Here is a 26,656-nt window from a genome sequence, read left to right as displayed (position 1 = left end):
ACATATATAACTCCGTATAGACAGATAAAGTCTAAGAAAAAACGTATCTCAGTACCATACAGAAAAAGGTACGGTGGCCTAGATGGCATTACATCTTTGGGATACGCTCAGCTAGACGGCGCTAATATTAATATTTGACATTTTAACACATATCAAGCTAATATGGGCCAAATTGTCAAAAGTGAGGTTCAAAAGTTTTAAGCCTGTGTCAAGAGATGGCAGTCTATGCACTGTGATTACACATTTTACTTCGACAGTAACTCTCTATAATACTCGATCCTCTTTGATATGATATTTTCTATTAAAGGTTTTCACTTATTTAGCTAGTTGAGAAAGCCCTCAGCCGTCCTATGCGAAATGATGATCGTTGAAGCTGGATGCCAATCTAAACATTCGTAACGCAGTCTGGCTCTGACGCCAATACAGAAGAGCGATAGAGACAGCTATGATAATGATAATTATTATTGTAAGCATTTGTTCATTTGGCTACGTACGCACTCATGGAAGTTTGTGCTAAACGTTGCGTAAAAAGTATTATTCTTCAACCATTATGTTATATTTTGATTGTTTTGTACTCTGATTCATAATATGTAGTTTATTTACTTCAGAAAAACCGGCCAAGAGCGTGTCGGACCACGCTCAGTGTAGGGTTCCGTAGTTTTTCGTATTTTTCTCAAAAACTACTGAACCTATAAAGTTCAAAATAATTTTCCTAGAAAGTCTTTATAAAGTTCTACTTTTGCGATTTTTTTCATATTTTTTAAACATATGGTTCAAAAGTTAGAGGGGGGGGACGCACTTTTTTTCCTTTAGGAGCGATTATTTCCGAAAATATCAATATTATCAAAAAACGGTCTTAGTAAACCCTTATTCATTTTTAAATACCTATCCAACAATATATCACACGTTGGGGTCGGAATGAAAAAAAAATCATCCCCCACTTTACATGTAGGGGGAGTACCCTAATTAAACATTTTTTCCATTTTTTATTTTTGCACTTTGTTGGCGTAATTGATCTACATATTGGTACCAAATTTCAGCTTTCTAGTGCTACCGGTTACTGAGATTATCCGCGGACGGACGGACGGACGGACGGACGGACGGACGGACGGACAGACAGACATGGCGAAACTATAAGGGTTCCTAGTTGACTACGGAACCCTAAAAAGGGGATTATTTCATAAGTCTAAGTTCACAGGTATAGTCACGGACACGGATAAACCACACTGATTAATATGTAAAAAAATCAAACGTCAATAATAGTCATCATACTGGAGTTTAAGTAGGGTATGTACCCTTAGGCACTGGTCCCACCGCGAGCTAGTAAGCTATGAGCTATCGACTATAAAAACGAACAAAAGATAAGCACTCCCGTGCAAATAAAAGAGACACGGTGATATTGATAGCTCACCGCTGGGCGAGTAACTATAAACATCGCCGTGTCTCTTTTATTTACACCGGAGTGATCATCTTTTGTTCGTTTTTATAGCCGATAGCCCATAGTTTACTAGCTCGCGGTGGGACCAGTGCCTTAGACCAACAAGTAGGTAAAGTTACTTATTTATCTATAATCTATTCGTTAATATTATTATTTGTTAGTTTATTTTATCAAAACTATCATCTATCAGTAACATCAATTATGGGTCGGGTATACACATTTCGTCACTTTGTTCGTATGTGTTGACCTTGACAAGTAGCACAGTCATCAGCGATGAACGATCTCGTGGCTGGCGGCGTGCCGGGGATGCCTCGTCTAGTTGTGTTTGTTTTACATTGTCATTTGTGCACAATTGCATTGCACAGCAATTTGCGCACTGACAAATTACGTTTTCCTTAAGTAAAGTTCTGTTTGATTACTTAGTATTGACTCAATGACTGAATGACTGTGCTCGGGTTCTCGGTGGTATAGTAAGTGTTATGTTATTCAACGAACACCGCAGAAATGTCTGTTACGATCTTATTTGTTCCTACAAACCCTAAGAGCCCTGAGGACCATAAGAGAGGGTCACATATTTTGGCAGCATTCGAAGAGTAACATATAATAGGATAATGTACTTAGTAGGCAGAAGAAGACGTTTAATAGAGTGTATTTTTTTGATGTTATAGATTTAATGATTTTAAATAGGTTTTAGGCTTGATATAATTCCTAACTATTTTACTACTGAATGGTCTGTCATGTCTAATAATTTCCTTATATTGTAATACATTTAGCCTATAAATACAATAAAGACATACGTAGTACATATTACGTACAGTAGGTACGCGTCAAATATCACCGACATCGATATAATAACTATCGAATTTTCCCATCCTAATTCTTTCAAGATATCTATCACTCATAAAATTCACGCAAAGATACGAACGGCGCAATAACGAATAACGAACAACACGTGATCGACTCACGATTCCACTAAATATTACATAAATATTTTATAAATTATAATGAACACGTGAGGCAGGATCTTCACTAGTAGATTCGGTTGGCAGGTGTCCAACTGGGTACCTAATCCACAATCACAATCGCTTACGTTTCGTACCTAGTTCTCCCTATCGCTCTACTGTATTGGCGCGAAAAAGACAGACTGCGTTTCGATACTTTCGATCGCCATGAACCGTCAACAATTGTCACTTTGGCTAAGCTAGCTGGCCAGTAACCGCTTGACTGTAGGGCATCGATATTTGAATTGTAGAACTGATTAGCATAATAGATCGATTATAGATAACAGAGGCTCAGATGTTTAAAGCAGCACCTGACCTGACCCAAAACTTGTCAAACATGTCAGTGACATTAGGTAGGTCCTTACTTTATATCTATAGATATATATTGTATACATGTGTAACATGTGTGTAAGTGTATCTGTATTTTGTCGAGGATTTTATGAGGAAAGGACTGCACTTTCCATCGGTTCACTGAATACCGAAATTAAAGCATTCCCAAATATTTGGCTGGTTCTCACAAATAACAGTACGATAACAAGTTACACGGCTCTCATTAAAATGACTTGAATTTAGTGTCATGCGATAATAGGACCATTATCGAGAACTGGTAACTGGCAAACTGGTATCGATTCGATGTCGGCAAGATGAGAACCATCGCCGTTGCGCGAGCGCAAGCAGAGTTTTCAGACGCCATTAATTGAGATCCTCCACAGATTTTTTTCCATGGGATAGGAGGTTAACGAGCAGACAGGTATGGTAAGCGATCACTGCCGCTCATGGACACCAGAAACACCAGAGGTGTTGGAGGTGCGTTGCCGGCCTTTAAGATAGGTGTAAGCTCTTTTCTTGAAGATTTGAAGGACGCATCGGTCCGGAAATACCGCAGGCGACAATTCATTCCACAGTTTAGCTGTGCGGGGCGGGAAGTTTCTGGAGAAACGCACAGTTGAGGACTGCTAGCCATCTAAATGATGGAGATGGAAATGTTGTCGCGTAGGGCGATGGCGGAAATCATAAATTAAAATGGTTTTGTCAGAAATTTTAAATAAGTTAATTTTTTTTAAATTAACGAATAGAAAGTCCGCAAATTATGTTATTAAGAAACATGAACTAAATGTCATATACAAAGAAAGACCAGGCCCCGTAGCCGAATGGCATTTCTCCGACGCCAAACGAAAGCGATACGCCGCTGGCTCTGTCGCGCCAATACGCAAGCGCGATAGAGATAGATATCTACTAGCGCTTCGTTTCGTGAGCGTTTCGTGAGCGATTGTGCCATTCGGCTAGCCACCCAGGCCTCCAAGTAAACGGAGCGGTAAACGGAGTACGCTGGTTCGATTCCAGCTCGGGACACTTGGAGGCCTTGGTCACTTTTTCTTTGTATATGACATTTATTTAATGTTTATGAAGTATAATTAGTAGTGTGACTACTTAAAATACAAGTTAAAATATTTTATATGAAAATAATTTAACTTGGTCTTAGAGTGTGTTACTAAGCTTAGAATGAATTTGAAACTTGAGTGACACATTCAAAGTACTTAGGTAGGTACTATTTTTTCTTAATATAAGATCGTTTTCATGTGAAATTTCATCAGAAATTCATCCTTTTTGCCGATTGATAAGGACCAGGCAGGCATATTTTTAAGGCACGTATTTAACCGGGCGACTGAATAACCATAGAAATGGGTATCAAAAATAAAAGTTTGGCGACTAAAAGGGGCCTCAAAATATTTAAATATGAGGTAGCATTTTAATGTCATTACATGCTACATAATTTATTCAGACGCTAATGTCTAGTACCAACTATTTATTTGGCAACTGAATTATTATATTGGAAACAATTTAAGAGATACAGTTTAATAGGAAAACGGCTGTCTATTAATATAAAATATACAGTTCTTTTAAAATATTTATATAGCAAATTAATATAAAAACTACATTTTAAATTTATACATCGGCACTCATCACCTGGGTGGCTAGCCGAATGGCACAATCGCTCACGAAACGCTCACGAAACGAAGCGCTAGTAGATATCTATCTCTATCGCGCTTGCGTATTGGCGCGACAGAGCCGCAGAAAGCGATACGCCGCTGGCTCTGTCGCGCCAATACGCAAGCGCGATAAGATGATATCTACTAGCGCTACGTTTCGTGAGCGTTTCGTGAGCGATGTCAATTTCAATTTAATAAAAAAAGGATTCTTATAAAATATAACGGTCGACAAAATATTATACTTATGGGTAAGAAATTAGGTGTTTCGGGGTGCAGGCAACTTCGTCTATACAATTAATTTAACTTTTCATGACGTTTACTCTACCGAATCTAAGGCTGGCCTTACGCAGTCTTAACATCACTCTGAAATATTATTTTTTTTGGCAGGAAAACCTTAATCATAATATGCTTTGGCATAAATCGTTCCGCAGATTTTATAATATCGAATCTTATGCTGGCATAATGTTAAAGAGCAAAATAATCTTCTAGATTAAGAGTACTTCCGTAGATTTTTGATTGCATAATATTTAGGCGGTAAAAAGTTGCCCATTTTCTTCCTATTTCTGTTTTGATAGCGAGTCATGTGTGTTGGGGATGCAAGATACCTAACACTCCTCCTCGCTTCGCTCGTCGTCGTACCTAACGGTGCCTCTGGGACTGTATTTCATTTCCTTTTTGCTATCGTTGTTTTGTTCATACAAAGTACCTGAGAATATGACATAGCAAATTTGGTAGGACTTATACGCAGACGTTTCTGCATGATAAAAAAACAGATTTTATATGTGTTTAAAAAAAACCTACTTCCCAATAATTTTTTTTAGTTGCCTCCGCCATTTAAATACTACTTTAAACGATGAGCTAAGTATAATTATTTCGGTGCTAACATCTATATGCCTACAAATATTAAAAATCTTACGCTTTACAATACTAGGTGCCAATTATTATTTTAGTCGCCAAAGTATTGTTTAATGTTCCTCGGCAATATTTTTGTCGCTTGAAATTTGCTGCCGTTTTTTCAATAATAATGGTGCTTAGTATTTGAGGCTCATATATTTTTTTTGTCGCCACAATATTAAAACACAGCCAAATTATATTATTGTATGCCCGACATAACTTCCCGTTTAATATTTTAGTTGCCCGGTTAATTATATGCCTATTTTTAAAGGAGCTATTATACCGGTTAAACTTAGCCTAAAACTAGTCAGTAGTCGGAGCAGCCAAGTGGTCATCTCACGCCTTTGCGGCCAGTGGCCCAGTGACAGGTAAGTGGTCAGAACAGCGCCGCAAGTGGTCATCTTACTGCCGACCAGTGGCCCAGTGACTCCGTGACGCAAGAGTTAGATAATGGCCGCACATTCTAATGAGCTGTCAAATCAATCGATCTGACGAAAAATCATTCGGCAATTGTTTTATTGGGGATCAAATTGTGGGTTGTGAAATCAGTTTGAACTGTGAAGGCCTGGTTTTTAGTGGATACAATTAGAAGAACGTTTTAAATAATTAATAAATAAATAAATATTATAGGACATTCTTACACAGATTGACTGAGGCCCACGGTAAGCTCAAGAAGGCTTGTGTTGTGGGTACTCAGACAACGATATATATAATATATAAATACTTATATACATAGAAAACATCCATGACTCAGAACCAAATATCTGTGCTCATCACACAAATAAATGCCCTTACCGGGATTCGAACCCGGGACCGCGGCGCAGCAGGCAGGGTCACTACCGACTGCGCCAGACCGGTCGACGAAATAATTGAGGGTTCACAATGATTTAATCGGTATTAAAAACTCTTAATCAAAAACATTCTGAAGCCAAACCGCATGGGTATGTTGGAAAATGTTAATAAAAGATAGAAAATTGAAAAAAATAATTATTAAACTTAGGGTGAAATCACATCTATCAGCATGATCAGCATCTAGCCGCATTTTATGTATTAATGTACGTAACACCGTAGAGGGTGCAGGCCGGGGTTCAGGCAGACCAAAAAAGAGATGGCGGATGGCTTGAACGCATTCTATCCAAGCTGGCAGAATTACGCACATGACAGGGTTGAGTGGAAGATGCGAGGAGAGGCCTTTGCCCAGCAGTGGGACACTACAAGTACTACAACAGTCTAATAAAAAAAATGTACGCATGTTTTCAGCTTTTCCGATGCGTAAGCGTTTTCATACTAGCTAACGAGCGATTTCTCATAGCTAGGTACATAAAATGCGGCTCGATTCTGATAGATAGGCGTGAGTGACTTCACCCTTAGCTAAATAATTATATTGTTGCATGTCAGGATTGTAAATAAAAAGCTGACCATAATAGAACTATTTATTTATATGATATAACGTCTAATTGCGGTATTTGTAGAACAAAATTCTCCTTTAACTGTATATAAGAAATCTTTATTCATTTACTTATGCGTTTTTTTTTTCGCAGACTATATTAACCGATATCGATATGAATCTGTGATCCCGTGTCGCCTTCGTCCAACGAATCATTCGTAAACCTTAAGTACATAAATAAGGTGAACTGAAGGTTAGTTAAGTGTTACTGTTGGTACAAGTCTTGTATTTTTCTGTAAACTTTCACATTTTACTGCTCAATTGATCTGAGGATTAAATAGATAATAATTGATAACTCTTTTCTAATCAAAATAGTAAACAGTGGAAAAGTACTTTGCATTGAGGAAAAAAGAGTTAAGTACTTATAAATAATAAAATAATAATAAATAAATATTATAGGACATTCTTACACAGATTGACTGAGGCCCACGGTAAGCTCAAGAAGGCTTGTGTTGTGGGTACCCAGACAACGATATATATAATGTATAAATACTTATATACATAGAAAACATCCATGACTCAGGAATAAATATCTGTTGCTCATCACACAAATAAATTCCCTTACCAGGATTCGAACCCGGGACCGCGGCGCAGCAGGCAGGGTCACTACCATCAGCGCCAGACCGGTCGCCACTTAAATCTGTTACTTGCATGTAGGTAAGTATTTGATTTATTAGCATAAGCATATTCAATTAAAAAACTGAGTTCCTTTATCCTGTACTTTTCCGCAAAAACCTTGGGCTAGATAGTATATTGATTTTATTGGGACGAATTTTATTTAGTGAACGACATTGGAAAAACTGTGGGGCACTTCTGGATGAGATTAGCCCAGGACCGGGATAAGTGGCCTACACGAAGGGAGGCCTATGCTCAGCAGTGGGCGATTAATGGCTGAAATGATGATGATGATTATAATAAGTAATCTCATGTGTACTACTTACCTACTACCTATTTGATAATAAGTACCTACAACCGAATATTTATTAGATTACACTATTTTATTGAATGTGCAGACACAGGTGCGTCAGTTTGAAGCTAGACGCCGCACAGAACTCGACGCTAAGCGCGATGAGCTAAAAGCCAGACCACCTGTGGCCATTACTTACAATTATGTCGGAGGGGTGCTGACCTGCCGCGAGTGTGGCCGCACATTCGTAGCAAAAATTGGCTACGTCAGCCACCTGAGAGCACACCAACGACGCTCTCAACTGTAAAACGCAGTCGCCGTAGCCGAAAACGGCTAGGAGGAGATGATATGGTTTTTTTAATTCGTTTTGACTAATTAAGTAAATTGGTGCGATCGGTTTAATACACTGAACTAAACTAAGACCATTTACCTCTAAACGAGTTATAATTAAATAAATTTAAATTTAATGTATTCCAGCAACTCAAATGCAAGGCTATTGATAGTAGTAATTAAGTTATTTAATTCAAGTTTAGCCTTGATCGACCTCTTGTGAATGCTCCAATAATGGAGTGGTTCCAAAAGTGGACTGGACCTTATAAACACAGCCATAATTGGACCGACTCAAATGTGTCCGCAGATTTAAAAACTTCGTTGTAAATTTAACCCTTTTTATAATGATTTCTATACTTTTCACTTTATTGTGTATTTTAAAACTTAAAACATTCAAAGAAATAACTGTTAAACCCATTGAACTGAAATTTTATTCATTAAAAGTTTGTTTTCTTGGTAACTCTAGAGATATTTTGAGTAAAGCCAAAAACACTCAAAAGTGTAGGCCAGAAAGTTGATTTGCCCATATATTGCAGAATCCACGGTAAGTAGTTTCAGGGTCTACTAAATATTTTATACAACCAGGCCACCAAGGTATACCGTATACCCAACAACAATGGGTCGCAACCCATAGCCTCCGAAGTCCTAAGACCCAGGCCAAATTGTCCGATTTTGAAGTTGGAACTTACTATTAAGTATTCCTTTAAGGGTCACTTGCACCACCGAAAATGGAGGGTTAACTCGAGGTTAACCCACCATTTTATATATAATTTGACAGTTGACAGCCCACTAACCTTACGCCGGGACTTACGAGGATTAATAAGGAATTGCTGTTCTAATATCTAATGTTATTTACTCGTATAGTATATTTAAGTAGTAATTTCACAAGAATAATTTTCGTGGTTAGCTATCATTTATAATATCATTGGAAGTAATAAAGCGAAGCTTAACGATGAATAAAAAAATACGACGATGACGAACTCTACCGATTTTTTGCGGAATTAAATAGTATGAATTAGGCAATTAAAACTAATAATTATTCAATTAAAACTTTTTTGTAAGTTTCATCATTTTTTTGTTTCTATAACCTCTATTGTTTTCGTGGGAACAAGGTATTTAAATTTATCGATTTACATAATGTAAATGTTTTATTTTATAATGGACAAGGTAAAGTAATGTAATTTTACGCTAGGTGTTTTACAGCTATCTTTGATAGGTACCCAAAATATACCTACACTTCTCTTTATAAAAAAAAAACATCTCTAGATCCCATTAAGGGGTTAAAAAAAAATCTGAAATTATATATAAAAAACCTTGAAAATAAAACTTTATTTCATAACAAGTATGAAATTTCCACCACAAGGCATTATTACGAATTAAAAAATACACCACAATTGTCAATAACTCTTTCAATTCATCAATACCGATATAAAGATTCACCGGCTTCACTATAATTTCAACTTGCATGCAAAAATGAAGAAACAAAAAAAACGACTCACCCTCCAAATACTCCACATTATGGTCCACCTCAGGAATCAGGTGCATAAAGGTGGTCGACAGAAGCACTCCACCCCCAAAAGACAGCAATGTCATCACTATCCTATTCGTAGACTTCAAATTACTCGCTTCTCCAGCTGATACCCAGTTGAACTTCCTCGCCAGGAGCAGGGGAACTATTCCACAGACCATGGAAGCACAGAACAGGACAGCCATAGCCACCCCCTTCGCCAGGATAACCCCATCCCCATCGTCATGATCGTGATCATGATCATGGTCGCCGTGACTGTGACGGAAGTCCATTTTCAAATTTCGAAGTGAACAGAGTTCCAAGTAGGAGTGAACTGTGTGGTGCCAAGGGCGCGCGCCCTTTTATACGGTATCGGTATCGGTATCTGTCGGTATCATGCGCGCGCGCTGATCGAGAGCCGAGTGGGTACTAGTCGGTGCGTCGGCGCAGCGGTCGGACCGTCCACTCCCGCTCTACAAAAACCTTACTATTGCAACATCAGAGTGCACTTAGCTTTCGTCACTCAAGGAGGATTTTACGCTTGAAGCTATGTGACATGACTGAGATGCATTAGACTTTGAGTGATATGATTTAGTATTTTTTACGAGCGAGTTTTTCGAGTGTGATTAATGTATATTTGTTTAACTATAGCTTAGGCACGCGTTACGCTCTGTATACCCTGACTGATTCTTATCAGTTCTAAAAATACGAATTAAGTCGCATTTTTGTTTAATATGGGTACTTGTGTTGGTACTGTTAGATGTAAAAAAGCGTGGACACATTTAGTGTTGTAATAAAGTGACTTAACATACATTATTAATATTATTATGTCCTTTATATTTATATTAAGCTCTACTCGTCCCCTGGCCGTAGAAGAATAAAATAAGTTTGTTGTATTTGTTTTAATGATACCAATATCCTTGTGATTTTGGCAAGGAAAAAATTGCAAGGTTAATGCATTAAAATTTCTCCTTTCCGGTAGAAATCCTCGAATGCCCGTAGCAGCAAAGATGACCTCACTAACCTAAACAGAAAATTTAACCTGCCATTATAATTATTACGGCCGGGCCCCGGCTGGCATCTTTTAGGTAGGGCTTTAAAGATCTATGCACGACACTATAATAGTACATTACGATACAAGTGCGTAAAAAAGGAAGTTCGAAACGAGTGGCGATAAATTAAAACATGACGAATTTCCTTTTCGCACGTGTATCGTACGACGTTTTTCAGTACAGATGAGCCTCCGAAGTTTCGACCTGTTATATAATGAACCACTTCTCGAACTAGTGCGTAAAAAAACGACCATCTGTACTGAAAATGACGAATAACACTACGGGAGTAGAAAAAAGTGGGTAATAATGCAGAATGGCTAAAACTTAAGTTTTTTAATGGATCACGGATTGTTTCGTTGTTTTCCTCTACGAGAAGTTCATGAAATTATTATGTCGATTCAGTTTTTCGGAATTAGTACCGACAAATTACCTAAACTTATTTAAGCTTTTCGGTGAAGGAAAATATCATGAAAAACCGGCCAAGTGCGAGTCGGGCTCGCGCACAAAGGGTTCCGTAGCAGCAAACCAAAATTACAGTTAAATCAACCTATCTCAAAAACTATAAGAGATACTTTGATCAAACCAAAAATCGTTGAAAGAGTTAATTAGCATGCATCACCTCTATTTTTTTTAGAATTTTATACCCCGTAGTTATAAAAATAGAGGGGGGGACATACTTTTTACGACTTTGAGAGCTGATATCTCAAAAACCGTTCACTTTAAGAAAAATGTTTTTAGAAAACTTTATATCATTTTAAAAGACCTTTCCATTGATACCCCACACGGGTATGTACATCGAAAAAAAATTTTCATCCCTCAGTTACATGTATGGGGGCCCCACCCCCAATTCTTTTTTACTATTTAGTGTCATAATTTTGTAGCGGTTCATACAACACATATTCCCATCAAATTTCATCACTGTAGTACTTATAGTTTCCGAGTAAATCGGCTGTGACAGACGGACAGACGGACAGACGGACAGACGGACAGACGGACATGACGAAACTATAAGGGTTCCGTTTTTGCCATTTTGGCTACGGAACCCTAAAAACCTGCATAGGTACATAAAGAAATTCAAAGGTGTATGTCAAATCGCCCATATTATTGCAATGGGCTGGGGAATTGGGACTTGGGACTACATCCCGAGCCCTCTTTCGCGTGTAAGGAGGCCTGGGTGGCTAGCCGAATGGCACAATCGCTCACGAAACGCTCACGAAACGAAGCGCTAGTAGATATCTATCTCTATCGCGCTTGCGTATTGGCGCGACAGAGCCAGCGGCGTATCGCTTTCGTTTGGCGTCGGAGAAATGCCATTCGGCAGAAACGCTCACGAAACGAGACGCTCGTAGATATCTATCTCTATCGCTCTTGGATATTGGCGCGACAGAGCCAGACTACCTTTCGCGGCGTTTCGTTTTCGTTTCGCGTCGCAGAAATGCCATTTGCCTACGGCACCAGGGTGGCTAGCCGAATGGCACAATCGCTCACGAAACGCTCACGAAACGAAGCGCTAGTAGATATCTATCTCTATCGCGCTTGCGTATTGGCGCGACAGAGCCAGCGGCGTATCGCTTTCGTTTGGCGTCGGAGAAATGCCATTCGGCTACAGGGCCTGTACCCAGCAGTGAGTGGGACGTATTATAGGCTTAATTATTTTTAACCGCCGCCCCCAAATCTCAAGGAAGGTGGATTCAATTCGTCTGTATGTTTTTTTTATGTTTGTTCCACGATATCTCCGTCGTTACTGGACCGATTTTGAAAAAAAATTTTTGATTGAATGTATATGCATATTGGTCCCACTTTTATCAAAACCCAGTTCTGATGATGGAATCTTGGAGAAATCGAGGCAACTCCTCAAATCTGAAAGGCATATGGTGATTTTTGTGTTTTTATAAGTACAGCATGCGTTTACGTACGGAACAGTGACATTTGGTGCAGTGGAACTGCTGATGATGGTCAGAACGGAACTCCTCAAATCTGAACGGCACACTTATAGTGACTTTGGTATTTTTATAAGAACAGCATGCACTTACGTCCAGAACAGTGACATTTGGTGCAGTGAAACTGCTGATGAAGATCAGAACGGAACTCTTTAAATCTGACCGGCACGCTTATAATGACTTTGGTATTTTTATCAGAACAGCTTGCGTTTACTTTCAGAACAGTGACATTTGGTGCAGTGGAACTTTTGATGATAATCAGAACGGAACTCCTCAAATCTGAACGGTACACTTATAGTGACTTTCGTATTTTTATAAGAACAGCATGCATTTAAGTTCAGAACAGTGACATTTATTTGTTAGGAGATTTGTTCTCTTTGTTATGCTTACATATTGAGTTTTCAGGTCAAATTTTGTCAAACTCAATATCTTATAATCGAATATCGGATTCATTAGGAATTGAGGAAACTCCTCAAACCTTAACGGTATACGTATATTATAGAATAGAATAGAATAGAAAATATTTATTTGGCTCCTTAGGACTTGTACACTCCTTTTTGCTGTGTACTTAACACAGCAAAAGGGAATGTACAAGTTTCTAATGGGGTGGCAACGCGCATGTGACACTGTTTGAGTTGCAGGCGTCCATAGGTTACGGTGACCGCTTTACATCAGGCGGGCCGTATGCTTGTTTGCCACCGACGTAGTATAAAAAAATACAGATACATAATAAAAACAAGTACATAATACTTAATAACTAGTACACCAAATAGGATGCCACTCAGCGAATACCGTGTCTTATAGACGCGGCACTGGTTTTCAGGGCACCCAGAAAATTAATAACTAGGTCTTATAACTAAACAGAACGTATGATCACTTATACAGAAACTATGTTAGAGAAAATGTTTGTGTGTGTGTTAACCTACTAACAGAACATATTATTTATAAATGTCAATGTAAATAAATGCAAATTCATTTGTGTTTCCATCAAATAATCAAAGATTTATATTAATTCAGTTTTAAAAAAATAGCTACACATTTCTACATAATCCAACATTCGCAAGTCCCTTTCACCAGAACCCCAAAATCGTCGGTTTTTTTTAAATTATTACATACTAGCTTTTGCCTGCGGCTTCGCTCGCGTTAGAAAGAGACAAAAAGTAGCCTATGTCACTCTCCATCCCTTCAACTATCTCCACTTAAAAAATCACGTCAATTCGTCGCTCCGTTTTGCCGTGAAAGACGGACAAACAAACAGACACACACACTTTCCCATTTATAATATTAGTATGGATATGTAGTAGGTGTAGGTAATGAATGGACTTCTTAAATTTTGTAGGGTTTTGACGTACCTACTCGTGCACACCTCATCCGGCTTTAACTATGACTATATATAGTCAGTTCAGCCTTACTTGTCCAATATAGTAAACAAACGAAACGTCAAATATGGTCAAAGACAATGACTAGGGATTGGAAGTGTCGATAAAATGATGTATTAACGATAATTTCGCTGCTGACGTCATCAGAGGATTTTCAATTTTACATTACACACTATCTATGTTAAAACCAAAATTAAATTATTTTTCGTCACATTTGCAATGATCCTGTTCCTGTCAAAAAGGCTTGTCTCACTTTCGCTTTCTTCAGAAACATGATTAAAATCGGATCATGGCTCTCGGAGTCATCGGTAAACATAAGTATATAAAACATATAAATACGAAACTGAATACAGAACCTCCTCCTTCTACGTAAAGAAGTCGGTTAAAAATCTGATAAATTATTGTAGTTAATATCAACGCATTTTTTCCAAGCTATTGCGACTCATAAACAATCTAGACTTCGTAATGTCAGGAGTTTTTTATGTCATCCATTCGTAATTACAATTATTGATGAAAATCGTTCTAGAAATTATATTATTCAGTGATTTTTTGATTGATTTCAATACTTTGTGAGTTTATTTAAGTGTATAATAACATTTTAAAAGATGGTTAATGTGTAATTCCAGAGAAAATTGAGATAATGTTTTCCAGCAGTGTTTGTTTACATGATTGGACAAGTAAGCCTGAACTGAGTGTAGTTAAATTTTTATCTTGCTACATTATATACTTGTTAGTCTACAAATATGGTTACGGTAATTAGATTTCAACGCATTGTTTGTTCTCAGCGTTTTAAATGTCAAGAAAATTTTCCATTTCATTCGAACGAATGAAACTGAAATACGCATGCGTGACAATGAACTGTAACGTTACAGTTCATTGTCACGCATGCGTATTTCAGTTTCTAAAGGATTTAGTCAAAACAAACACCATAGTATTATATTTGAGAGGCGCTGATTGGCGTAAATAATGCTCAACAAATGTTTTTACAACAACTCAGGCGTTGAAAATGTCGAAATCCATACTAATATTATAAATGGGAAAGTGTGTGTGTCTGTTTGTTTGTCCGTCTTTCACGGAAAAACGGAGCGACGAATTGACGTGATTTTTTAAGTAGATAGTTGAAGGGGTGGAGAGTGACATAGGCTACTTTTTGTCTCTTTCTAACGTGAGCGAAGCCGCGGGCAAAAGCTAGTAAAGTAATAAGTACATAAGCAACGTTGGTTTTCTCGCTTTTTGCGTTGAAACATTTGGTCTGTCTGGTTCCAGTGCCCAGAGTTTTTAGCCCGCGACGCAAAAATAACGGGGTGTTATAAGTTTGCCGTGTCTGTCTGTCTGTGTGTGTGAGTGTCTGTCTGTCTGTCTGTGGCATCGTAGCTCCCGCACGGATGAACCGATTTAGATTTAGATTTATTTGTTCGAGTTCGAAAGCTGAATTAGTTGGGAGTATTTCTTATATTATTAGCCGTGTTTGATGGCAATTGATCCACTATGTTGGGGCTTGTTCAGACTTTAAATTTTGTGGTTAGGTTTTTGAGTGTGGCTACATAAACGCCCCAGAACATGTCATAACCGGAAGATAGCGCTGGAAATCGCCAACAATATTATGTGTAATTTATTCTCACTTTTCTTCGCGTAATATAATTTCGTGTTGTGTAGATATTTATTTTGTCCCGTTCCGTCTCATCCTGTCCCGTTCTAATGTGAGTCATCTTGAATTCCTACTTAAGCTGAAAATAAATTAAAATGACTAGAAATCAAAATGTGACTTACTGACTTGAAATATGTGAAAGAAAATGCCTCCAATCAGAAGGTTTTGACTTAACAAGATGTTTAAATCGAAGGTGCCAATTAAGAGTGGCACTGAAACTTAGTAGTTCATGTGCTCTGCCTTCCCTTGGATCTTTCTATCTATCTATAGCAGCCTTTAAACCGCCCGTCTTCGGACATAGGCCTCCTCTCCACTCCTTCACGCATGTCGGTCCATTGCCATCCGCATCCAGTTATCGCCAGCTAGTTGGCAGATGTCATCTCTACATCCAAGGGGCTTGCCACGACCGCGGGTGTTAGCGGGCTTCCACACCATAGTTCGTCTCGCCCAGCGACTATGGTCCATCCTGGCAATGTGCCCAGCCCATCTCCACTTTCTGTGTCCAATTTCCTCCATATGGGATACAGGCGTGATAATATGTATGTTAAATCGAAGGTTTATGTACCTATAGTGGGTGAATATTAGTATTCCGTCCAAGAAGCATAAAGGTGCGTTTAAACGGCGCGCGATAACGCGAGCCGAGCCTGGCTCGGCTCGTCATCCGGCGCGCCACGCGCCGTTTAAACAGCTACGCTCGGCGCGGCTCGGCTCGGCTCGGCAAAGTTCGCGCGATCCATCACTTGTCGGTTTTTTCGACACGGATCAAAGGCGCGCGCGCCATCTTCGGCTCGGCTCGTGTTAATACGCGCCGTCTAAACAGATGGTACAAAGCGCGCGACGACGGAAGTCGAGTTTTAAGTTTTTAACACGCTTTTCGTGTATGTAACTAACTATGTAATGGAATGGAATCTACGGAGGCTAATTTAACCATCTTCCAAGGATCGTAGCGTAATGAAAATTGGCAGCTGTATGCAGTTCTGATGACAATACAATAATATGGTACTGTTGAACTGATCTGATGATGGAGCCGGAAGATATGAACTGGAACTACATGATGGAACATCGTATCATAGCTGTTTTTGGGTTTCTTAGAAAAGTATTGTAATGAACTTTGACTACGATTAGGTTTCAAGGTCTGATGTTGGAGCCGGAAGATATGAACTGGAACTACATGATGGAACATCGTATCAAAGCTGTTTTTGGGTTTCTTAGAAAAGTATTGTAATAAACTTTGACTACGATTAGGTTTCAAGGTCTGATGTTGGAGCCGGAAGATATGAACTGGAACTACATGATGGAACTTCTTATCATAGCTGTTTTTGGGTTTCTTAGAAAAGTCTTATAATGAACTTTGACCACGATTAGGTTTCAAGGTCTGATAATGAAGCCCGAAGATAGGCACTGGCATTCCATGATGGCATATCGTATCATAGTTCTGTTTGCGCTTGTGAGAAAGGCCACGTAATGAACTTCGAACGTTACGTTTTCAACGTTATAACAAACCTATTATTGACCGAAGCGAAGCGAGGCCTAAGCTAGGTTAGAGTTTTCTTGCGACCCTTATGAGCGGAAAAAGGAAAGAGCGAATCAGTATATCTAAACTAAGTCAGGTTAGGGTCTTTTTTGTGACCCTTAAATATGCAGCCCAGCCAGGCAATCATGGTCGCGCGATAAACGATAAAACATCGGGCATCGATAGGGATGGCCTGCTGTTTTATAATTTATCGCGCGACCATGATTGCCTAAATAAATATCAACGTAGTATTTAAAATAAGTTGGTTAAGGGTTTTCTTGTGACCCTTAAGAGCAAAAGTAAGAGGGGCTCGGGGGGCGAAGCCCCCCGCATAAAAGAAAGATTAACGTAATATTAAAAATAAGTTGGGTTAGGGTTTTCTTGTGACCCTTAAGAGTAAATAAAGGGGGGCTCGGCCCCCGAAAAAAAGAAAGATTAACGTAGTATATAAAAAAGGTGGGTGTGGGTTTTCTTGCGACCCTTAAGAGCGAAAATAAGGTGGGGGGTGGGGGGGTGGCTTTATCAACGAAAAATTTCACGCCACGCTACTGCTAAGCATGTCGCGAAGGTCTACAGTTCCCAGAGCCACTATCAGTCTTTTAGTTGCTTAGCAAAATGTCGCGTCCACGTTCCATATCCAGGTTCAACCCAACGTAAATATACTAGAGTGCGACTGAGAAAATTCAACCCTTTGTCTCTATCCTCTTACAGAGTAAGATGAAATCCTTAAGTTCCGAATTGCATTAATCTTCAAATTAGCGCAGCACTATGAAAAAAATTTCGCGCTCGCTACGCTCGCGATCGCGATTTTTTCCCTACATGCTAAAATTTCTTCCCAAACCTGCCGAAACTCAAATTCGCTCAACCAACGCACACAACCCTAATCGATTGCACAAGCCGGCACTGGCCGGCATTGACTCCTAGTGATTTCAAGTTGGGCATCTACCGTGCACAAGATGCAAGGCACTACGCAGTGGTGTATTTAGGGTCCCTTACTTTTGCGGTTGGACAGGCTCATGTGGCCCTGAGTAGAGTAAAATTACTTAGTGCTCTCCAGATAGAAGAGCTAGATTGTTCTAAAGCTGACAGGTAAAACACCATGCAATACAGACACAGTGGCGGAGATGGAGAGAATGTGGGCTCAATAAAATAGAAATTGAAATAAAAATTAAAATTAAATGAATCAATAAAAAACTTTATTGCGATAAGCTTGGTACCTATACATCAGGTGGTATTAATTATTATTAAGTAGCAATACGTGTTAGCCACAAATGGCTTGCGAAATTCGCCTACTTGGAATAAATTTATGTTTAAGGCGATATATTTCCGTAGACGCTGCGCGCACTCGTTTTTTGAAGCCGTTAAAAACATAGGAAAACGCAATGGAAAAATCTGAAAACGATATATGTTAAATTTCAGGATCTGGTGAGTATGTTATGGAGTTGAACAACATGAATGTTACAACTTCGCTCGATAGAAAATGACTCCAAAGTTACCTCTTCTCTTAACAATAAATCGTTCCCATGGCTATGATAAGAACTTTTTTGACTTGTTTTTTACATCAATATATAGGTAATAAGATTATCTAGATGAATCTGATGAGTTTATGCCGGTAGCGTCATTAAAATAATATAATATTTACCAAATACTACCAAATCCGCAAAGGAAAGATGGAACAACTATGAACCTAATTTTAAGACCTGTTACTAATCCTGTTTTTGCAAAAAAAAACATTTTTTTGAAAATTGTTTTGAAATTGAAAACATTTTCGATGGCACTTATGGCCTCTTCAAGTCTTCAGTCGCGCGGCGGCGCTTTCAGAGGATGGACCTGTGTCAGTTTTCTCCGCGTGGTCACGTGACATTAAAACAATGGGGAACAAAGCTTTGAGGAGGCAGAAAAAATAATTGCGTGCTAGAAAACAAATAAATAAAGAAAATTCTAATCAAAGCCCGTGAAAAGGTAAGAAAATGATAATTTATATATGCACGTAAGTATTTCATTTTCATATGATGTTATCAAGTGACATTTACGATATCTAAACATCATAGATTTTAGAAACCCCTAGATGACGGGTCTGTGACGTCATTACAGCACAACTTTTCCACGTAGAAAATATATGACTGATGTCCAGCTAGTGAACAAACTTATGCAAATTTTTCATAAAAATATTGAATTGTTCGAAAGAAAAGGCGGCGGTAGGTACAGTACTGATTGAAGTTCAGGTACGGTAGGTATTTCTGTCTTTCAAAATTTGGTATAAGGTTAATTAGATCGTGCTACCCTCCGTCTATATTTTTTCTGTGTCTATGCCAAACATGTGGCCAGCCTGACAGAAATTTTGTTTGACAACTATCGCCATTTTTCCACAATAGTTAAAAGATTTCAGTATTTTAACTTCTCAATAAATTTTGATGAAAGTCAATAATCATAGATTGATAAAGCTGGACAATTTTTTTATATTTTTATTTGGTGGGTATGATTACGGTACTTGATATTTAAAGATATTTGTCTAATTTGCAAGATTAGATGAATCCTTCAACAAGCTGTCTGACTCCTTTGACAATAGTTGATACTTGATATGAATATTACTTGAGAATTCAAGGTAGGCATAGAATGGTATTGATAATTTATGGCTTGTATGTATTCCATTTGGAGGTACGGTAGTGGCGGTAGTGCCCCCGCCAACACGAGTCAAGCGAAGAGAAAAGCTGTTTTCTTGAAGCATTTTGTCGTTCTTCTGAATCGTCGAATTTTGGGTCTGGTTTACAGATAAATATAATTGTCAGGATATGATATCAATATAACTTTATTAAATAGAAAAAGTTTCAATTGCATAGTTTTCATACTTTAGATTTTATTCATATCTTAATATAAATAGCACAGATTTCATCAGTGACTGGCTGAGTGACTTCATCATGTTTGAAGTTGTAGGTTCATAAACAACAAGAATAAAATTCGAAACTTTGGCATATATAAGGTCCTAATTTATTAGTTGCAGATATTTTAACACATGATACTTTACATTAAAATAATTAACTTTAAATATAAATTAAGAAATCTTTTCATGTAACTTTTTTGATTTCATTTTCCTAACAAAAAAATTACCTAATTATAATTTCGTCTAAAAAAAATCATCATGTGCATTATCACATGTCACAATAACACTGTCTGTCATGTCAACAATTGTTTGTTGTAAATGTCGTAAAGGTTCGGCGGGAAAACTGCACATGTCATTGAAGTGGCCAGTTACAGTTAAGTGGTACGTAAAAGAGGTACTAGAATCTGTTCAATGAGTTTTCATTTAATAATCACATAAACAGGGTGTTTTTACGTAGCAAATTTGTTTTTCCGTTTTCTCCAAAAAAACATCGTAAAAGCTATAATGTTTCACGGTTTAATATACTCCAGAGACCGAGTACTATCAGCTGTAAAAATATCTGCATCTAATAAATTAGGACCTTATATACAGCTTAAAGGCTTTCAATATGAAAATGAAAAAGCGTTATTTATTCACGACTGACAAATTTTATGTGTCTTTTTAAACAACAGTGACATGACATAATATCTTTTTACATAAAGTCTATGGTCAAAGAAGCTGATGGTTACTGTGTTCCGTTAACAATAGGTTTATAAGAAAAAACTTCTACATAAAGTAGAAAACACGCCGAGATGTTAATCTTTCCCCTCCTCCCGCCTCCCCATTTTTATGTCCCCATTTTCGGTTTTTTTATATATTCAGAAAAACCGTAAAAGCTACGGTTATGATGTTTAGGAGAAGTAGACCAGGTATATTTCCATAAAATTCTCCACACAGTATTATCTTTGCAGGTAAATAATTGTAACTCGTAATTTTCAAATTATGCTCCTATTTATTATGGGACTAATGATGAAAACGCAAAAAAAAATCTATTGTATACATTTCGACTGTTATGATACAGCTCATTTCTATGGAACATCTAATTTTTTTTTTCGTGGTTTCAGCATTGGACCCTTAATAAAAGTTGTTCATAATGACATCAAAAGTCACTATGCAAAGTTTGAATGGTCCTTTTCATTTCACCCTGTCGATCTGTAGCTAAGTGCGATTACTAAGAAGTTTCGACGATGGCAGTTGGAGAATCCGAAAAAATCGATAAAATTGATTGTAGCTTAGGGACGTCCTTAAAAGCAACGACAACGCTGACCAAACATACTGTAATTATAAATCATTCGTATTACTTACACAAATGATGAAACCTAATAAAAAAATATAAGGCGGTGATCGTTTACTATCAGGCGATACACCTGCTCATTTGCCTCCTATTTCATGAAAAAACTAAGAAAGCCCAGTTAAAATACGGCGATAATTATACTGCGATCCGTCTGTGTCATGCTGCCGCGCGAATTGAGTTCCCGCGTGCGACAAGCGAACAGAGCCGCGCGGGCGGGGCGGCCCGGACGCCGCGCACCTCACCCTCTTGGTTTGGTTAGTTTGACAGATCATCTCGCCTTAAATTTTAAAGATATTTCATTATTAACGACTAAAAAATATAAAATAAATTTATAGTTTAAAAAACTCTAGAAAAACACGCTTTTATAAATGCACGTAAAAGCCAAAAATAAATTATGGATCGTTCAAGTTTTTAATTATAATATTTGATTGTAAAAGCGTGGGGCGCTGTAACAGGAAAATCTTTTTGTATAACTTGCTGAGAAATCAAGTTAAACTATATTACGAGAAGCAGTTTACACAGATTGGCGCGCTTACTGGACTTGCAGCACGACTGCAGCGCCCCACGCTTTTACAATCAAATATTATAATTAAAAGCACATAGTTTACTCTTCATCCCAGAAATAGAGACAACTTGAACGATCCATAATTTATTTTTGGCTTTTACTTGCATTTATAAAAGCGTGTTTTTCTAGAGTTTTTTAAACTATAAATTTATTTATCGGCGTTTTCATGTCATGTGTTCCAATTATGGAGTGGAGCAATGATATGATTCAAACCTTTATTGAATTATATGAAGAGGAACCATCAATATGGAACCCAAAACATCTCGGTCACAAAAATCGCAACAATATAATAGGCTTTCGTTCGTATCTACACGGACGGCTCGGCTCGCGTAGGATCGTGCTACCTCGCGCCGTGTAAACGCACAGGCTCGCGTTCGTATTGAGCCGAGCCGCATCTACACGGACGGCTCGGCTCGCGTAAGATCGTGCTAACACGCGCCGTTTAAACGCACCTTCGGTTATGCACTAACCCAATTCCTTGCTCTTGGACCATCGTGCTTGTTTCACAAAGTGGAATCAATCAGCAACATCAAAACTGTAATATACTGTTCGATTTTAAGCCCTAAAATTATTGGATTAGTATTGTTATTTACAGTAAATTTTCGCTGCAAATGGCTCCCGGAAAATCGTAATCTGGATCGTGACGTTCGCGACCACTCTTCAAAGTCAACATTGCCATGCTTTGGGACAGAACGCACGAATTATTTAATAGAATTACTTAAATTGTATGGATCATGAAACGACTGTTTTAATTCACATTGTTAATTCTGTAAGCATCACAATGAATAACATTCTGTATATATAGCCTTATACTGATCGTCGCTCATCTGTGCATGGGCTTAACGAATGTCAATACTAGTCAATAGTAAACGTTAGATTTGGCGGCACTTCACTTTTTAGGTTATAAGAGTTTTTGTACGGATTGTAACTACTGATAGTAGATGATTAATTGATGTTATATTCTTGATTATTATTTGACACTGTAATTGAAGCAATCAATGTAATAAAGCAAATGTAGCTGGAAGCAGTGGTTTAAATGATAAACCCCCATACCGGAGCTCGAGGGCCACGGACATGCCCTCACATGAAACTGGAAGCAATGGATTAAATGATGGAACCCTGTGACTGAGCTCTTGAGCCTTGGCTTGGCTCACAATTCTTTAATCTTTTTTTCCTTGGGTTAACTAACCCGGCATTTTCCACGGCTCTAGAGAGCCTGTCCTCTTTGGCAACTGATCCCAAAACTTATTGTAACGGACCCGCAAAAATTTCATTAACATTTCACTGAGAGAAATTTGTATTGTGAATTCAACAAGTTCGACTTGTTGCGGTTTATCCGTTTGAATCAGCCAAACGTATGTTTAAAACAATATGTGTCAGGTTGTTTTTATAAAATCGACTTGTTGATTCAAATATATTGCCGATTCAAATGACAAGTAGCTTGTTGTTTGAACCAAAGAGCACGTAGGCGCTATTTTAACCAAAAAACTTGTTGAACAAACATGAAAACTGGTTGTATTTTCTCTCAGTGTTCGTGGGCACATAAGTTTCGAAACTTTATTGGGTACAAAATATTAAAACTCTTATTTGGGACTTACCTAAGTACCTATATAAACGGAAAAAAAACACAGTACCCTTGTGATAAAAGGGCCGAGATAATTAGCGCATCTTCTTACTGTGGTATACAAAATATAAAGAACTGGTAGGCGAAAAAAAATTCTCCATCTCTTTCTACACTATTTACCAGAAAGGGACAAAGCTTTCGTGTTTCCAACTTTAAAAACCGGGGAAAAACTGGCCCGTCTTGTTTTTGTTGAAGGTTGCAGTAATTTGGCTGACTGATTCCGAGATAATGGTGGTCGTGATCGTAATATTGTTTTGATTTGAACTGACCAATTAACTTCAAATGAACAATGGGTAATTGGGTATGTATTATTATTTGTATGTGCTTTAGCAGAGTTCACGATTCATAAATAACTATACAAATTACAAACCAACGCTCCAATTAGTAGGTACATTAAATAAAAAGTGCGCAAAAGAGGAAGTTCGAAGGGCATTTTCAGAATTTGGGTCCCCCCAATTAGCGTAAGTTGTTAACAAAAAATAACTCGCTGGCAGTTTTGTGACGACAATTAAGCATACAATCTGTCTAAAAATCAAAAAGGAATGTACAAGTTTCTAATGGGGTGGCAATGCGCATGTGACACTCTTTGAGTTGCAGGCGTCCATAGGTTACGGTGATCGCTTTCCATCAAGCGGGCCGTACGCTTGTTTGCCACCGACGTAGTATAAAAAAATTGACTTTTTTCACACTCTGAATGTTGATTGTCGCTTAAAGTTTACGTAATTAATACAAAAACAATATTTTTATTTCATGAACAATATTTTTTTTTAAATTTCATTCTTAATTGGGCGTAGTTACGCAATAACGTTCCAATCCACATGAAATTGTCATTAAGTTTTAGACCTTGTATGAAAAACAAAAGTCTTTCATTTCAATGACAATTTCAGATGGATTGGAACGTTATTGCGTAACTATTACGTCCAATTATCGTCACAAAACTAACAGTGAGTTAATTTTTGTTAACAACTTATGCTAATTGGGGGGTCCCAAATTCTTAAAATGCCCCGAAACAAGTGGCGATAAATTAAAGCACGACATGACCGAGAGAGTGTTTTAAATCGACACGAGCTACGATTTTCTTTTCGCATGTGTATTGTACGACGTGTTTCAGTACCTATGGCCCTTAAAAGTTTCTACATAGGCACATCAATTACCAATTCTCGCACTAGTGCGATAAAGTAACACATCCGCCTATTAGTAGGTACATTAAGGTACAAGTGTGCAAAATATGAAATTCACAACTAATGGCAATACATTAAAACTAGAGATGCAACGAATAGTTGTTTGGCCGGATACCGGATACTGAATATTCGGCCCAACCATCGGCCGAATACCTATTCAGTATCCGGCCGCCGAATATCGGCAGCAGAATTTTACCTACAATTTAAGCAGGGAGCGGGCGCGTCGTGCAGGTTTTGACTTGTTTCGTAATGAACTTGGCGCGGAGTCCGTTGAATGAGTACCTACCGTAACTGTTTTTTTTTTTTTTACATTTAATTTGTTCACCCCAAAATCATTCAATCAAAAATAGCACATCCGGTATCCGGCCGGATAGTGCGTCACTATAAAATAAGGGCCGAATATTAAAATAAGGGCCGAATAGGCCGGATACCGAATAGTAACCGAATATTCGGTGCATCTCTAATTAAAACACAGCAAAGGTAGTTTTTTAAATCGACATGAGTTGTGATTTTTTTATTTCCACGGAACTATGTATTATGTCATGTCAGGGTCTTTACGTATTTTCAAACAAAATAGTACCTATGTTGACACACACTGAGCATAAGGATAAATTTACACCGAATATATTTATTGAATCCTGAGCGTAGTAAAGCTTTCTGAAATGGTGATATGAGAATGAAAATATAATTCTTTACACTGGCATATCCGATCCTTATCGTATATTATTTGATGTATCTTAAAGTCTGAATCGGGCCGTAAGTCCAATTCGCCAGGGCCGGATTTATCATCACGCACTACTTCCGCTTTAGTAATAATATAAAGCAGTGAAACCGTAGCCAAAGTTTACGCAAACCATTAAAAACTCCGGCGAAACGCTTCCTAAGGTCGTTGCTCTATTGATCCAGTGTTTTCAAGGTTCGTTTGAGTAGCCTGAAACGTGATTTTCGAATAAAAAGAAAGTAAAAACACGGAATTAATAATAGTACCTACTTACGACCGTACAGAAAAAAACTTCATATAAAAACCGTAGTGTGACAGCGGTTCATGGTCGAATCGTGATAGTTGTTCCTATCTAAAGCAGCTATATTAACTATCTGATCGCCGCGGAAGCTGTCAGTGATAAATAGGCAAAGAGGATCGAGTATTGTAGAGAGTTAATGTCAAAGTAAAATATGTAATCACAGTGCATAGACTGCCATCTTTCGACACAACCTTAAAACTTTTGAACCTCAGTTTTGACAATTTGGCCCATATTGTTAGCTTGATACGTGTTACAATGACAAATTTTAATATTAGCGCCATCTAGCCGAGCGTTCCCCAAAGGTGTAACGCCTAGCTAGAGGCCACCGTACCTTTTTCTCCAGGGCTTTGAGGTACGTAACGTGTTTTTTTTAGACTGTAGCTGTCTATACGGAGTTACATATGTCTTTGAAATAGGTCATTTTGCTTCTTCTTTAATAGGTACCTAGCCTGTATTAGGCAAAGGCCTCCCTTCTTTTCTTCCACTCGAACTTATTGCTTGCGCTTTTCCACCAATTCGGATAAATTTTTGGGATAAAAATCGTCACATCTCCTTTTCGGTCTGTCTGGACATACACCATCTATGGTAGTCCGTGGGTCCCACTCGGTAACCATTTTGGCCCACCTTTCAGGATACATGCAGGAAGAATTTTGCTTAAAAGCCGCTGCAAATACGTTCGATTTGAAACACGGTGATTACTGATTACTTGTATTTTGGTCCTAAAGTTGAGTCAACCGTAATAATTGGATGTATTTCTGCTAAATGGGACCAACCTACAGCTGAACAATTTTGAAAATCGAACTGTAAGTATTCTTTAAACAATGAAATTCTAATGAGGATTTCACGTGGGTTGGTTCCATACGACGGGGTGGTATAAGTTTGATGTGTCTGTCTGTCTGTCTGTTTGTCTGTCTGTCTGTGTGTATGTCTGTCTGTGGCATCGTAGCTCCCGAACGGATGAACAGATTTTGATTTAGTTTTTTGTTTGAAAGCTGAATTAGTC

At 38.1% G+C, this 26,656-nt stretch overlaps 1 protein-coding gene across 1 annotated transcript in view; it reads right to left on the bottom strand.

The window, feature by feature from the left end:
* Positions 1-9,954, bottom strand: part of LOC125232883 (zinc transporter ZIP1-like) — a 59,218-nt gene extending 49,264 nt beyond the window's left edge. Inside the window, exon 1 of the mRNA XM_048138708.1 lies at positions 9,508-9,954. Coding sequence (XP_047994665.1) covers positions 9,508-9,808 — 301 coding nt within the window. The 5' untranslated portion in view covers positions 9,809-9,954. The remainder of the gene's footprint in view (positions 1-9,507) is intronic.
* Between the last annotated feature and the right edge of the window lie 16,702 nt (positions 9,955-26,656).

This window comes from Leguminivora glycinivorella, chromosome 13 (genome assembly GCF_023078275.1).
Source record: "Leguminivora glycinivorella isolate SPB_JAAS2020 chromosome 13, LegGlyc_1.1, whole genome shotgun sequence".
Classification (NCBI taxonomy): domain Eukaryota; kingdom Metazoa; phylum Arthropoda; class Insecta; order Lepidoptera; family Tortricidae; genus Leguminivora; species Leguminivora glycinivorella.
The sequence above is the reverse complement of the archived record's forward strand: the minus strand, read 5'-3'. Positions and strand labels throughout refer to the sequence as shown.